Below are 16,564 nucleotides of genomic sequence, written 5' to 3'. Positions count from 1 at the left end.
AAAAAACCAATATTACCCTTCATCCTCATCTCTAATCTTAATCAAATTCAATTTTTCCATTCTATTCTATATTATACCCTTTCGCATTGTCATCTATTTTTATATCCATCCTCACATTGGTTAATTATGTAATACAGTTGTTTAATACAAATTCAACATTTTAATATAAATCAATTAGTTATATAACTATCTTTTTTGTATATTTATCAATATGAACATGAATATTCCAATTATTTCCATGCAATCCAATTTCTTACAAATCAATTAATTATATTTACCAATAATAATAAACCAAATAATTTCCCCCATATATTCCTCCAAACCACAACTTAACCATTTCTGCTTTCAACACAATATACAATTAATAGTATCTCAATTATTACAATTCCCTAGTTAAATAGAGCTTTTTTTCTTTGGTGTTTTAAAATCTTGAACCTCCTCTTGCCCTAAATTTCCCATTGTTTGCAGTTTTGTACCTACCTTTTTTGGTGAGGAAAAAGAAAAAGAAATATCTCTGCCTCATTTTGTCACATTGCAGCTAAGACCCTGCTTTCGCTTTCTCTTTTCAGCATAGCTAGGGGGAAAAAAATTTGCTCCAGGAATTTACCTCTTTGCAGCTAGCTCTTTGAAGCCCTGCGGCAAGAATTTAAAGTTTTTTTTCCCTCTAGCCATCAGCTGGGACTCCGGAGGCAGCAATAGATTGGGAGTGGGTGGGGTAAGCGAACGGGGACCGGGCGATCCAACAGAGGCAGAGGGTGAGGGTGAGTGAAGGCGTGGGGGGGTGAGAGAGGGCTTTGGCGACCCCTGTGAAATGGCCGTTCGACCCCCAAAGGGGTCGTGACCCCCAGGTTGAGAACTGCTGCTCTAAAAGAATGCAAATGACCAGCTGTCTGCAAGGAATATAAATCCTTCCATTCCCCACTATCCAGTCAGAGCTGAAGAAGCTTCTTGCATGACAAGTGAATGTCTTCAAAAAAAAACAAAAACAAAGTCCAGTTGCTTCCTGAAAAAAGCACCTTTAGGACATATATGATATATTATTTTTATTTTAGAACTAAAGTGCAACAAGAATATCATTTTTAATTCTATAACTATTGCACAATAGAAGTTTTCATTAACATACTGGACAACTTTGTTCAAACTTTTCTTTCAACAAACTGAATTATGAATGAATGTTTTGAAGCTGCTACCGGTATCTAAAATGTGAAAATAACAGTAACTCTAATACTTTTGTTTCTATTTTTTTTCTCTGCAGCTTTTTAGATATTTTAATTAAAGTCAGGAATCGACACAATGATGTTGTTCCTACCATGGCCCAAGGAGTTATTGAATACAAAGAAAAGTATGGATTTGATCCTTTTGTGAGCAGTAATATTCAATATTTTTTAGATAGATTCTATACCAATCGCATCTCATTTCGCATGCTTATTAATCAGCACAGTAAGTATCTCTTTATTTAATTGTAAAAAAATAAATTGGTCTTTTACAGCAAAAAAAGGATATATGCCTGTAGTGAAAACATATTTTTAAAGAATGTGATTTTAACATACATTATTTATATCTTTGTTATTCAAAATTTCATTTCACTGTATATAGTTGCCTTTCCTCCTTTCTGTTCTCATTTGAAATTTGTGAAATATTTTAGCACTAGAGAGGGGATAATTGGCTAAAGAATATATTTATTTATTTATTTGAATTTATATACCGCCCTTCTCCCGAAGGACTCAGGGTGGTGTATAGCCAGAATAACAACATACAAACAGAAAATTTAATAACAATTTAAAATATATATTAAACAATATGGCCCGTAACTAATTAAAAACTCATTTTTTAAACCTCAAGAATTAAAAATTAAAGATTAAAAGTTGAAAAGAATTAGAATTAGGCCAGCCCAGCTTGTTGGAACAAAAGAGTCTTGAGGGCACGGCGGAAGGTGCGTAGGTCCGGGATCCTCCGAATCTCCAGGGGCAATTTGTTCCAGAGGGCAGGTGCCCCCACAGAGAAGGCTCTCCCCCTGGGGGTCGCCAGTCGACATTGCCTGACCGACAGCACCCAGAGGAGACCCTCTCTGTGGGAGCATACTGGCTGATGGGAGGTTATTGGTAGCAGAAGGCGGTCTCGTAGGTATCCAGGTCCTAAGCCATGGAGCGCTCTAAAGATGTTAACCAACACCTTGAATCGCACCCAGAAGACCACCAGAAGCCAGTGCAGCTCACGCAGGATAGGTGTTACATGGGAGTGCCACGTCGCCCCCACAATCACCCACGCGGCCGCATTCTGGACCAGTTGGAGCCTCTGGGTGCTCTTCAAGGGGAGCCCCATGTAGAGAGCATTACAGTAGTCCAGTCATATATAGAGTATAATAAGCAATTGGGCATTTAGACCTGGATCTCCCCCATTCTAGTTCAACATGCTACAAACTATCCTACCCTGACGTCGTTTAATACAGGCTACCAAAGTAATTAGCATTTGGAATTATTTATTCAATTTGTGTCTTTTTCCTAAGCTTACCGCAGTCCTGCACAATTTATCATTAGAGATGAAAAAATATTAATGTTTAATGGACAAAAAATCATTGGAAGTGGGAGGGTATTTTGGATTTTATTTGGCAGAAAAAGAAAAGCATATTAGTCAAAATTAATTGGAAACATCCCAACAGCTTTTCCAGATTTTTTTCCCCTCCCAACTTCTCAGGAGAAATGAAACTGGTGAGGAGTCTAGAAAATAACCTTGGAAAATACCTGAGCAATAGACAGTATATAGAAAAATTGTCAAAGGTATATTGATTTCAGGACCTGTTGCCAGGAAAACTCAAAAAAGGGGTGTATAATCAATGTCCTTGCTTGTTTGGCAAGGAATAGTTGCTTCAGCTTGTATATTAGGCAGAAAGCATTGTCATGTATGGTGTCTCCAAGTCACAGTAATTGCCAAGGCTCAGTGCTCAGGAGGCTTATTTTTTTAAAAAAATCTTAAGCAAGGCTCATTTGAATTGCATACTATTTATCAGTTAAGGAAATCAGATTTGCATTATTTGTCATTGTGATTGTGCTAGTTTTTTTCCCCTAGTCCAGTTTAAAAACATACCAGTGGAACCATTTTTAAAACTGGAGTAAAAATATTATGATTCATCTAACACGGTGCTATTTCACATATTTAATTTTGAAATTAGTATTAAAATTTTTCTGCACTAATTATCCACTTGGTCAAGTTTGCTTTGATGATGGCATATTTTAAACTTATTCAACAGCTATAAGTAAGTTACAGAAAAATGTGTTTCTTGCTCAGTTATTTTCAGGATGTTTTTTCTTTGTATACATGTGTAAAGAATGTACACTATATATCATTCCATTGCATAAAGTTTGCAAATTTGATTTAATATAACTGCAGTATATTTGGATACGCTTCTCAAGAAGCAGCTAATATTTAAATTACCAAGACTGATGAAATAAACTGAAGGATATTATTTAACTGTATTTCTATAGTGTCATATTTCTAAAGGACTCATTGCAGTGCACAATTAAAGTTACATTTTAAAAAATAAATATAACAAATCGAAACCAGCATAATGACATCCAACCACAGATTTAAAATTGATATAAACCATCCCACTAGATTAGACAGCAAAATAAACTTCTGAGATATTTTTTTACCAATAGTATAACTTTACTGAAAATTCCATGTGGTTACAGAAGTACAAAAGCCAATTCTAATTTTCCCACGAAAACAGCATAGGTAAACTTTTCCTTTGTACCTGGACCTTTGTCCATTGTCCACTAATCATTTGCATTCACTTTGTTTTGGGAACAGTCTGACTGCCTCAGACTGTTCCAACTGAATGACCTTATAGTGTTACGTCTGTCTCAGGCTTTCAGCTGGCTTACTTGCATTCCTCATTTTCCTTCCAAATCTTCCTTACATTCCAATGTGTTCCCTCCCCCCTCCTGTTAACAGTTGTTTGTTTGCAAGCAAAGCTGCGTAGCAAGTCAACCATTATATGTTGTCTCTCCAGAAGGAAGATTAATTCTACAAGGAAACAAACACACACATATTATTACACCATGTTACCTCTGCACAGGCTTACCTACCGGGGTTGGTCTGGATACCTAGTGTGGAACCTCTGAATGAGCGGACATGGCCATTCATCGTTGTCACCCATTCTGCCTCTGCCAAGTGAAACCCCTTCCATAAGACTAGGTACTGCAACTTCCCCTTGTAGCACTAAGAGTCAAGGATCTCCTTGACGTCGAAATGTTTTTCTCTGTCAATCCATATGGGCGGGTGTGGGTGGAGGCAGTTTAACGGTTGGCCTCGGTGAACTACAGAAAGGCTTAAACTGCAGTGAAACACTGAGGGTTTTTGGCAATTTCTATTGCACTGTCATCATATTGACAATCCACTTCTTGCGGGGCTGCCCCAACTATAGGAATTTTGTGGACAGGTACACTTCATCCCCTATTCTAAACTCATTCTGAGGTGCTCTCTTCTTGACAGCCTGCCTTTCTGCACCTCCCTTGAATGCTTTGCAAACACTATGGGCCAAATGGCTTTCCAAGTACTTATCCACTCCCTGGGTAGCAGCCCAGGGACAGTTAAACGCCACTTTCCCCTCATCTCCTTCCTTAATTCTTAGCCGATAGTACACTTCCCTCAAGTCCAGCTTAGTCAGGATCCTCCCCTTTGTAAGGTGCCCCAGCATGTCCATCAGTGGAAGGGGGTATATATTTTCCATGTATATACCATTTAGCCCTCTGTAATCGATTTACAGCCTAAGGGACCCATCTTCCTTCTCTTTAAAAAGCAAAGGGGTCACCATCCTTGCCTTGGTCAGCCAAATGAAAACCCTGACTAAATTTGTGTCTATGAAGGTACAGAGCTGCTCCATCTCCCTGGGTATTATCAAATATAGCTTTGGCAAATTGGCCCCAGGTATGATCTCAATTGCACAGTCTGTGGGGCAGTGAGGTGGTAGTGTGTCAGACTCTTCACTAAAAACTTCAGCCAGATTGCAGTATTCTTTTGGAATCAATGGCTCTGAGCTATCTTCCCCCTCTAGTTTATTGACGGTGTCTGCCTTCGCTTACATAACTGCAGATACATGGCAGCTTCTTAACACTTTCACTAATTCTTGCCAGTTGGACACTTTCCTTTGCATCTGCCCCTTGTCTCTATCCCAATCAAGAAATGGGCTCCATTTTTTTCCATCATGCCAGGCCTAGGACCATGTCCTCTGTCATCCCAGGGGCCACAATCTCCATGTGGGTCCCAGAATAATCTCCATGTGGGTCCCAGCTTTCAGCTTCACAGGCTTGGTTAAGCAGATTGCTGGCACCCTGTCTATTATTGAACTGTCTAGCTGGGAAAATGCTCTAGGCTTCTTTAACTTTCTTAGTCTCGTCTCTAGCTTCTTTACTACTTGGAGGCTGACCAGTCATCTGCTGCACCCCGAGCCCCAATGGGCCGTAAGGAATTTATACCTGAGGATACAGAAATCTCCACCTTCGCTGTTGCTCTTGTAGAAGACTAGTCCTGTCTTGGCAGGGGTTGTGGGTTCTCTCTCCCTTGCTTGACGGAGGGGAGAACTCTACGACTTGTTGCCCTGCACAAGTTTTCTTAATTGATTTTGGTGAAGTCTTTTTCTTTGGTTGGTTTGGAGCCGGTCGCAGTGCGAGACAGCAATTCGATGCGCCTCCTTCCCACAGCGAAACAGCCCCCAAGGTTTTGGCGAGGTTTCTCTCCTCTAGCTGGAGGAACACACCCCCTCTAGGATCTGCTTGTTTCTCTGCAGGGCGATGGGACCACTCTCCTGCCCATTGGGCTCATGGAACTCCATCACATCGATCTCTACCTCAGTGGCCACACAGTACCACGCTCGCATGTTGCGCCCTGGGTAGGCAATTTTTTTTTTTTTTTTTGCAAAAACTTTATTTTTATTTTTCTCAACACACAAATTACATCTTTTTGGCCCAGAGCCCTGATCCGGTCATCAATTTATACAATTTTTTATCATCTTTAACAAGATTTTATATATTCTATTTTGCCATAACATTTATTTCTTAATCTTAAATCACCTATCTCAACTAATACCATCTTTAAAAAAAATACTCAAATTTACTTAATCAAAACAGTTACCCTTCTATTTACACCCCCCCCTTAAATCTTAATTCAATTAATACCTCATAGTACATTTCACAATTCTTAGCCTAAATCCTCACAATTAACAATACAGGTCACGCATATTTATATTTCAAAATCTTATTTCCCTTTCGAAAACTTCCCCACATTTATTATTACTTCGTATAATGCTCATTAAATCTTTATTTCCTTATTACTTCACCAAGTAATACCCACAACCCCTGCCAAATCCGGAAGTCTGTTATTGTATGTAACTCTGGGGGGAGGTTGTTCCAGAGAGTGGGCGCCGTCACAGAGAAGGCTCTCCCCCTGGGGGTCGCCAGCCGACATTGTCTGGCGGACGGCACCCTGAGGAAGCCCACTCTGTGCGAACGTACTGGCCGGTGGGAGGCTATTGGTGGCAGAAGGCGGTCTCGTAAGTACCCCGGCCCTAAGCCATGGAGTGCTTTAAAGGTGGTCACGAACACCTTGAAGTGCACCCGGAAGACCACCGGGAGCCAGTGCAGCTCGCACAGGAGAGGTGTCACATGGGAGCGCCTCGTCGCCCCCATAATCCCCCGCGCGGCCGCGTTCTGGACCAGCTGGAGCCTCCGGGTGCACCCCAGGGGGAGCCCCATGTAAAGAGCATTGCAGTAGTCCAGGCGGGAAGTGACTAGTGCCTGAGTGACTGTGCGTAGAGAGTCCCAATCTAGAAAGGGACGCAACTGGTGTATCAGGCGAACCTGATAAAAAGCCCCCCTGGCCACGGCCGTCAAATGATCTTCTAAAGACAGCCGTGCGTCCAGGAGGACACCCAAGTTACGAGCCCTCTCCGTGGGGGCGAGTGATTTGCCCCCAATAGCCAGCGATGGCGTCAGCTGGCTATATCGGGACGCTGGAAGCCACAGCCACTCGGTCTTGGAGGGGTTGAGTCGGAACCTGTTTCTCCCCATCCAGGCCCGCACGGCCTCCAGGCACTGGGACATCACTTCAAGGGCATCGTTGGGGTGGCCTGGGGTGGAGATGTACAGCTGGGTGTCATCAGCGTACTGATGGAACTCCACCCCGAAGCCACGGATGATCTCACCCAGCGGCTTTACATAAATGTTGAACAGAAGGGGCGAGAGGACCGACCCTTGTGGCACCCCACAAGCAAGGTGCCTCGGGGTCGACCACTGCCCCCTTGTCAACACAGATTGCGACCGGTCAGAGAGGTAGGAGGAGAACCACCGCAGAATGGTGCCCCCCACCCCCAACCCCGCCAACCAGTGCAACATGATACCATGGTCGATGGTATCAAAAGCCGCTGAGAGGTCTAACAGGACCAGGATAGAGGAGCAACCCCTATCCCGAGCCCTCCAGAGATCATCCACCAACGCGACCAATGCCGTTTCCGTGCTGTGCCCAGGCCGGAAGCCGGACTGGAGCGGGTCTAGATAGACAGCTTCATCCAGGTACTGGGGAAGCTGTTGCGCTACCACACTCTCAACAACCTTCGCAACAAAGCGAAGGTTGGAGACTGGACGATAGTTAGCCAAAACAGCTGGATCCAGAGAGGGCTTCTTGAGGAGGGGCCTCACAACCGCTTCTTTCAAAGCAGTCGGCAGGACCCCCTCACTCAAAGAAGCGTTAACAATCTTCTGGAGCCAGCCTCGTGTCACCTCCCGGGAAGCCAGTAACAACCAGGAGGGACACGGGTCCAATAAACATGTCGCGTTCAGCCGTCCCAGGACCCTGTCCACGTCCTCGGGAGCCACAGGATCGAACTCCCCCCAGATAACACTCTCAAGACCTGCCTCAGTCATCCCGTCCGGACATACCCAGTCAGAGGCCAGCCCTTCCCGAATCTGAGCGATTTTGTCATACAGATACTGCACAAAGTCCTCAGCTCGGCCCTGCAAGGGGTCATCCCGCACCTCCAGATGGAGGAGGGAGCAGGTCACCCTAAACAGGGCGGCCGGGTGATTATCTGATGACGCAATAAGAGCGGCAAAATAGCTAGATTTCGCCGCTTTTATCGCCACTAGGTAGGTCTTAATATGAGACCTCACCAGTGTTCGGTCGGATTCGGAGCGGCTGGTCCTCCAACTACTCTACAGGCGTCTTTTCCAGCACTTCATCTCCCTAAGCTCCTCGGAGAACCAAGGAGCTAGGTGAGTTCGGTGCCGGGTCAGAGGCCGCAAAGGCACGACAAGGTCCAAGGCCCCGGCAGCCGCACTATCCCAGGCGGCCACCAGGTCCTCAGCTGAGTCATGAGCCAGAGTCTCAGGAAATGGCCCAAGCTCCATCTGGAACCTATCATAGTCCATCAGGTGCCTGGGGCGGAACCACCTGGTCGGTCCCGCCTCCCTGCGGCGGGGTGCAGCGGTTAGAAAGTCCAGTCGAAGGAGCGAGTGGTCAGACCATGACAAGGGTTCGATGACTATATCCCCTGTATCAAGGCCACTCAACCACTGACCAGAGACAAAAACTAAGTCCAGAGTGTGTCCACCCGTGTGAATAGGGTCATGAATTAACTGAGTAAGGTCCATGGCCGTCATGGAAGCCATGAACTCTCGAGCCACCTCAGACGTTTCGCCGACAGATGGCAGGTTGAAATCCCCCATGACTAGAAGTCTGGGGGTACCAACTGCCACCTCAGCTATGACGTTCAGCAGCTCGAGCAGGGCCGTTGCCACGTGGCAGGGAGCCAGGTACGTGATCAACAAGCCCATCTGTACTCCACGACCCCACTTCACAAAAAGGGACTCACATCCAGCTATCTGTGGAACAGTGGTCTCCCTCAGATCAAGACTTTCCTTTATAATAACCGCCACCCCCCCGCCCCTGCCCTGAGCTCTCGGCTGATGGAAAGCTCGGAAACCTGGTGGGCACATACTCACGAGGAGAACCCCTCCCTCATGGCCCAACCAGGTCTCCGTAATACCTGCCAGGTCTGCTCCCGCCTCCTGAATAAGATCGCAAATGAGGGGGGCTTTATTTACCACAGACCTGGCATTGCACGACAGCAGCCGAAGGCTCGGGCCCTGAGAGTCTGAACAGCCTGGGGTGCGAGAAGGGCTATGGGGACCGGGGCGTGCCACCGCTCGAAGATAGCGAGTGCGCGCCCCCACCACATGATGCGGCCCCCTGCTCCCGCCATATCTGCCCCTCCCACTCAACACATTGATAGAAAAGCCCTCGACAGAATGGGCTCTGATGTCCCCCTTACCCCCGGAATCTGCACCCTCCGTGGCCCCACTGACAGCTGGGCCGGACCCCTCCCCCCGTGGGCTAACCCCCAAACCCACACAACCCTCCCGCCCCTTAAAATCCCTTAAAAATCTATCAAAAAGTTTCCCTAAAAAACCCCTCAATCCCCTTTTTGCGGCATGTCACCTCTTGGGGTGCCAAAGCCCGTCATAAAGGTAGGCCCTTGATAAAGTGGAGGGCCACACCTGCGAGAGGGGGGAGTCTCGCAGAATAAGAAGTTCTGTTGGCGAATACATCTAATCAATCAGTTAATTAATTAATCAGGGGGAAGTCCACGGCCTGGGGGTAATCAAGATAGTCCAAAGTCTGGGGAGGGATATTCAATCAATTCCAAGTCAATAAATTCAATAAATTTCACTGCTCTCTCACAGCAGTGGATGGAGTCTTAAGCCGCTTCGAGGCCAGGTGTTGACACCAGCTGCCCTCTCACGAAAGCTGGGAAGGGCCAGAAACCGCAGTCATCGTCCGGCTCCATGCAAGGCTTGAAATCTGGAATATCTCACTCTACAATTGGGGGGCATTAATAACAGCCACCAATCTACAGGTCCGCGGGCCAAGAGAAGCCTCCGATGGTTCTGGCGGCTGCACCTTAGGCGAATCAGGAGGCGAATCAGGAGGCTATAGATGTCCATGGGAGGCAAATATCATCATATTGTTCAGAGGAACCTCCAGATGATAAGTGGCCTCACAGAGGCTAACAGACCACATGGGGCATAAGAGCTTGGCCCCAGGTCTTTTCCAACCGTCAGAACCAGCAATGTTTCTAGCTCACCCCCATCCACATAAGGGAGGGGGGAACCTCTGGAAGAACCAGGAAGAGGCCCCCTCCAAGTAAGCCTCCCATCTCAGTTGTAATAATAGTTCCAAGGAACTGACATTAATAGTACATCGTGGTCAGAGGCTCCTCGCTCTCCCTAAGCAGGTTCCTCCTCCTTTTCGCCCCCTCTGGTGTCATCCCTCACAGCCGCTCGTCCCAGTATTGTAGCAAGTGCCAGCCCCGACGATCCCAGTTCTCCGAAAAAACATCTCCATCCATCGCTGGGAAGCCCCTGCCATCCCCTCGGAGCTCCGGGGAGAGACTGTATCGCCGATGCCGCCACCGCCCACTCCACCAGTCCGGCAGCCGCGGGGAGACGCCGAAGCCGCTCTCCCTGCTCGTAAAGCCGCAGCGCAGCCACCTCCGTCTCCTCCCGGCCATCGCGTCCTGGAGAGCTGCCAGCTCTCAAAAAGATAACATCCGATTGGTGGGAAGCTCCCCTCACCAGACATGGGGCAAAATTAGCTGGTCCGGCCCCCGAAAACCCCCAAAAGCCGGGGAATCTCCCCCAGGTATCGCTGCCGCTCAGCTGGGAGCGGCCATCTTGGACATGCGCAGTGGGGGATATATTATCAAAAATATTGAAAATATTAAAATATTAAAAATATTAAAAATATTCAAATTATTGCAATTGTTATAGGTATTTAAACAATATCCCAGTTTTTATAGTCAGCAATTATTCTCAAGTAATACCATATATCATCTTAATAAACATTAATTCATTATGTCCATTGATATATTTTCTTTTAACACAGTCTATTTCTCATATATTATAGCTTCCATCCATATTTCAATTTTAAGTATCTGTAACATATTCTTCTCATATTTCTGTTAACCATTATTAATCTCAATATAGTTATTTTATAAATCAAAGTTTTTCTATCTTACCCCATATTCCCCAATTCTTTCACTATTAATCCCAGTGTAATCATCTTTATAACTATTGTTATTCACAATATCGTCTCTATAAACCTCCTTTTTATTATTACTATCCACCTGTACATTACTTATTCTTATTTAATCACGTTGTCTTTGTCTTCTTTATTTGCAGCTGTTGTGTCTTGTTTCTTCATTTTCTTGTCTGCTTGCGTATATTTCATTTGAACTTCAATATCCTCAAATTTTGTCTTCCATGTATCATTTTAGTTATTTTTCTTATTTCCATTCCAAGTCAAATACATCAATTTGTTCCTTCTCTAATTCCTGCACCATTTTATTCTTTTTAAGTTAATGTTATCCCAATTATAAGAGTTCCGTTGTAATTCCTCTCTTTTTTTCTCCCAAAGTCAAGCCGCCTGCAGACAAAGAAATTATCTTCCAAAAATTCTCACGGTTGTTATCCGTAAAGTTCACGATTTTCCAAAACAAAAACCAAGTTGCAATGTTCCTTTTTACTCCAAAAGGTGTCTCTCTGCAATCCACAATTTCCAATTGTTTAACAAGTATCCATTTTGTTTCAGTTACATAGCAGTGTTACTTGGCTTCTCTTTTCCTTTTTGTTTTTAAAAGTATCAAATCTTTTTTAAAGTCCAGTCTAAATTTAAACTCTTTCCAATTCTTTGAGCACGTCTCAGTGTTTAGCGTTTCCAATTAGTTTTATTGAAGTCAATTTTCTATCAGGCCTTTGTCTCTTTAAAGTTAGTTTCAAAATCTTCTTTGCCCCCATGCTCCTTAGCTGCTATTTTATCGCTAGGGGACTTGTAGTTAAAAGATGTTTCCCTTGATGTTATTACAAGCCTGGGTTGGCTGTCACTTACCCGGCTACGAAAAACTCCGTTCTGTTCCACTTTCCCCTGCTCATTACTTGATCTGGTTGTCCCAGCTTCGTGGCAGCTGCCATGGCTGCCGCCCCCTGCCACCGAGTCACAGAGAGTTCCCTCCGACCTTTGAGGAACTTGCCTGTTCCTCTTGGTTGTCTGAGGTGCCTTTCTTTCTTCCCCGTCCGGAAGAAAGCAGGATGGTTCTGGTCCGGAGACCCATCGGCGGCAGTTCGTCATCTGGGGTTTTCGCGGAGCTCGTCGGAGCCTGCTAATTCCCTGACTGTCTCACCGCGATGCCAAACCGGAAGTCTGGGTAGGCAATTCTGATACAGTTCTTATTCTGTCCCTCTTGGAAATGGTAGACCAGCAAGTGTTCCGGCCCAATCTCCTAAGTGGCTGGCCAGGTGGTGGCAATCTTGAATGTACTATGTTACCAATCGCTTCCCCTGCTTCAGTGCAGCAGGCCGCAATGGGTCTTCAAATTGCTCTCACAGGGCTTGCATGAAGGCATTGAAGTTGTCCGGCTCTGGGGCATTCCCATCATGTAGCAACACCAACCATTCCGAAGTGCTTTCTTCTAAGTTGACAGTGATGACATGGACCCAGGATGCATCATCTTAACACCATAATGCTTCATGTGGTGCCAGGCTTGAGCCAGGAAATGGGCTAGGCGGTTTTGGGCACCCATTAAAACAGACCACCGGGGAGGGTGACACTTCTCCCACACTAGGACGAACCACTGGGGTGGAATGCTGGCTGCTACTGTGCTGGGGCTCCAACTTTGGCTGGGGCCACTGGCGTCACCAGTTGTAATGGAGGAGGAGGAGTGGCAAAGCCTGTTGTGGCTGCCAGTTGTGCCACGGCCGCTGGTGCTGCTGGCTGAAGAATAGGAGAAGGAGTAGTAGCCAGGACTGCCAGGGCTCTCACGACACCTGGTCTGCTGGCAGCAGCTGTGACTCCTAGCACTGCTACAGCACAAATCTGCATCCCTCCGAACTTCTTCCTCAACTGTTCCACAGTGATCAGGAGCTTCCACTCAGTGGGTCATCCCATTTGGCTAGCCATCTTGCTTTCCACTTGCCACCTCGGACCACAATGACCCCAGAAGGGAGAAGGGGTTCTTCGGCCTCCACTGCATTGCCCATGTTTGTTGCCCAGCAGGTCTTCAGCCCCTGGTATGGGGCGTCCCTCACTTACTACTTTGTGACCATGTGTCAGGACAGCTTCCTTTCATTACCCAAGAAAGGAAAACCCCGACTCCATTTTCATAGAGAAAGGTATTTTTTACTGAGTATGAACTGAATGCAGTCAAAGAAAAGCAAGGTCTGAAGCAAAGGTGCAAAAATTACATATAGTAAGCATCCCCCCCCATCTGTCCAGCGTCCATCATCCAATCCACGATTTCCCCAGGGGTCATGTGGATGCCACGTCTTGTGGTGCCATCCTCCTGCTATGCCACGACCGTTGACCTTGAGCCCTTATCAACTTCAAAGAAGACGCTGAAGCAAGATTTCCCCCTTCTTCTTCTCCAGCTCTCTTTCCCCCCCTCAAGAATCCCAATAGCTCCCCCCTCCCCCCGTTTCATGACAACCGAGCAATAAGCTATGAAAGAGCAGAGGCTGACATTCGGCCCTCCTGCAGAAGAGACATTAGTCCTACAAGAAAGCAAAATGACATAAAACACATGATCACAGAAATAAAGTATAACATTAAGAAAATATTAGGGTTTATCAGGATATTTGGAATGAAACATTTGCAATTTCCCTGGAGCTCGAACATCCTGTTTATTCACCCATTCAGCCTTAGATAATGGAAAATGTTTCCAGGCCACCAAATATTGCACCTTACCCTGATGTTTCCTAGAATCCAAAATCTCTTTAACCTCAAAATGCTGTTCCCTTTCAATTAGTATGGGGACAGGGGGAGGTTCTTGGGCTGGACGTAAAGGGGACAAATGCTCTGGTTTCAGCAAACTGACATGAAACACCGGATGGATCTGTCGCAAATTTTTTGGTAATTCCAATTGTACTGTGACGGGGTTTTTCATTTCATTTTCATTTTATTAGATTTATATACTGCCCTACTCCCGAAGGACTCAGGGCGGTGAACAGCCAGAAAGAGAAAACACACAAATTACAAAATTTAAAAGATAATATAAAAACCCATTAAATAATTTGGCCCAAAACAATTTAAAACACCCCTAATGTTTTAAAACCAATTTTAAAAGTTACAATTAAAAGGGAAGTTAGGCCAGGCCAGCCTGTTGAAATAAATAGGTCTTGAGGGCACGGCATGGGTTGATGATCCGAACAATCAGAAAACGACCCATATACTTGGGTCCAAGTTTTTTCGACTTTTGGGTAGTTTGCAAATACTTGGTGGAAAGGAAAACCATATCTCCAACTTTATAACTTCTGCCCTGAGCCCTTTTCTTGTCGGTGTGGGCTTTATGAGCCCAATGGGCTTTGTCCAGAGCCTTGCAGGTAACAGGCCAAGTGTTACGTAACTGTTTGATCCACTCAATCGAGGGAATCTGTGGGTTTTCCTGAGGCAACTCTGGAATGGGTACGAAATCTTGGCCAGAGGCCACTTTGAAAGGGGTGAACCCTGTGCTGCTATGTATGGAGTTATTATAGGCTACCTCTGCAAAGGGTAGCAAATCAGCCCAGTTATCTCGTTGATAATTTACATAACATCTAAGATATTGTTCCAACACAGAATTGGTTCTCTCACAAGCCCCATTAGTCTGAGGGTGGTGGGCGGAGCTTAACCCTTGGGCGGAGCCTAACAACCCAAGGAACTCTTTCCAAAATTGGGAGGTAAACTGAACTCCTCTATCTGAAATTATCCGCTTTGGAGCTCCATGTAACCTGTATACATGTTGGACAAACAGTTTTGTGAGCGTTTTTGCAGAAGGGATCTTGGGACATGGGATAAAATGCACTTGTTTAGAGAACAAATCAGTAACCACCCAAATAAGAGTATTCCCCCCACTTTCGGGTAATTCAACAATAAAATCCATGGAAATTTCCTTCCGGGGGCTCCAGGCCTGGCAACACTCTGGAGCAGCCCGGGTGGTTTTCCAGGAGGTCTCTTGGCCGAAGCACACACGGGACAACTGACTACATAAGCTTCTATGTCCTTTTTTAGTGCAGGCCACCAGAACTGTCGTTTAACTAAATGTAATGTCTTCACGAATCCAAAATGTCCAGTAACTTTGGCATCATGAGCGTGTTGTATTACTGTCACTCTTAGACTGGCGGGAACATACAGCTTAGCTCCCACCCAAGCGAGACCTTCTCGAAGTGTACACTCATTATAATGGGCCAAAAACCACTTGTCGGTTTTTAGAGCTTCTTTTAGCTGGTTAGTCAAGTCAGCCGCTAAGGTTTGGTCCGCTTTTGCCTGGGCTCTAGTAACTACTGGTGCCGCCAGTTGTTTTGAGGGGATAATCGGTTGAATCACCTCCTCTCTAACGCTATTGTATTGTGGCAGTCTCGACAGAGCATCTGTCATGAAGTTCTTTCCTCCAGGAAGATATCGCAGGGAGAAATTAAATCGTTTTAAATGTTGGGCCCAGCGGACTTGTTTTGGGGACAGTTTTCGTGGCATTTTCAACGCTTCTAGATTTTTGTGGTCAGTCCACACCTCAAATGGGTGCTTAGCTCCTTCAAGGAAATGTCTCCATGTTAGCAGTGCCCAACGAACAGCAAAAGCTTCCTTCTCCCATATGGCCCATCTCCTCTTGGTCTCTGACAGTTTACGAGAGGTATAAGTACAGGGTTGCAGCTTTCCCTCTGCGTTCGCTTGAAGTAGCACTGCTCTGACGGCTACATCGCTGGCGTCCGCCTGTACTACAAACGGGGCTTCCATGTCAGGATGTTTAAGGACCGGTTCAGCAACAAACAGCCGTTTTAGTTTCTCAAAAGCCACCGGACAGTCCATAGTCCATTCGAGAGGCCGAGAGGGCTTTCGTCTCTCTTCTCCTTTTGTTTTCAGAAGGTTGGTAATTGGTAAGGCAATTTTGGTGAACAAGGGGATGAACTGTCTGTAGAAGTTAGCAAATCCCAGGAAGCTCTGTAGTTGTTTGCAGTTGCATGGTGGGGCCCACTCAAACACTGCCCGGACCTTTTCCGGGTCCATTTCTATTTCCTCATGTGAGATGCAGTATCCCAGATAGTCAATTTTAGTTTGGTGGAATTTGCATTTTGATAGTTTGGCATACAGTTCAGCAGCCCTAAGTTTTCTCAGGACGGTTCTCACCAACTTTATGTGTTCGTCCATGGTCTCGGTGTAGATAAGAATGTCATCCAAGTAGACCAGTACTCCCTTGTATAGGTGTTCATGCAGCACCTCATTAATTGGTTGCATGAACACTGCAGGGGTTCCTTGTAGTCCGAAAGGAAGCACCCTGAACTGGAAACATCCTAGCAGGCAGTTAAAAGCCGTTTTCCATTCATCTCCTTCCTTAATTCGAACTCTATAATAGGCGTCCCGTAAATCCATTTTTGTAAAAAAAATTTCCCCTTGCCTATGTGGGCTAACATGTCCTTCATGAGCGGCAAGGGATAGACATTTTCTATGCAAATGGCGTTAAGGTTTTTGTAGTCAACCACCAAGCGAA

The 16,564-nt window shown here is 45.6% G+C and overlaps 1 protein-coding gene across 6 annotated transcripts in view; it reads left to right on the top strand.

The window, feature by feature from the left end:
* The window catches only part of PDK3 (pyruvate dehydrogenase kinase 3), a 75,891-nt gene that overhangs the window by 27,890 nt on the left and 31,437 nt on the right, over positions 1 to 16,564 (top strand). For all 6 annotated transcript variants that reach the window (XR_015728246.1, XR_015728247.1, XM_087871337.1 and 3 more), the window contains exon 4: positions 1,256 to 1,440. Coding sequence is in view for 4 of the 6 variants with exons in the window: in XM_087871337.1 (XP_087727463.1) it covers positions 1,256 to 1,440 (185 nt within the window). In the remaining 2 variants the exon portion in view is untranslated. The remainder of the gene's footprint in view (positions 1 to 1,255; positions 1,441 to 16,564) is intronic.

This window comes from Pantherophis guttatus, chromosome 5, assembly GCF_059756535.1.
Source record: "Pantherophis guttatus breed Tessera chromosome 5, ASM5975653v1, whole genome shotgun sequence".
In the NCBI taxonomy this organism is placed as follows: Eukaryota; Metazoa; Chordata; class Lepidosauria; order Squamata; family Colubridae; genus Pantherophis; species Pantherophis guttatus.
The sequence above is the reverse complement of the archived record's forward strand: the minus strand, read 5'-3'. Positions and strand labels throughout refer to the sequence as shown.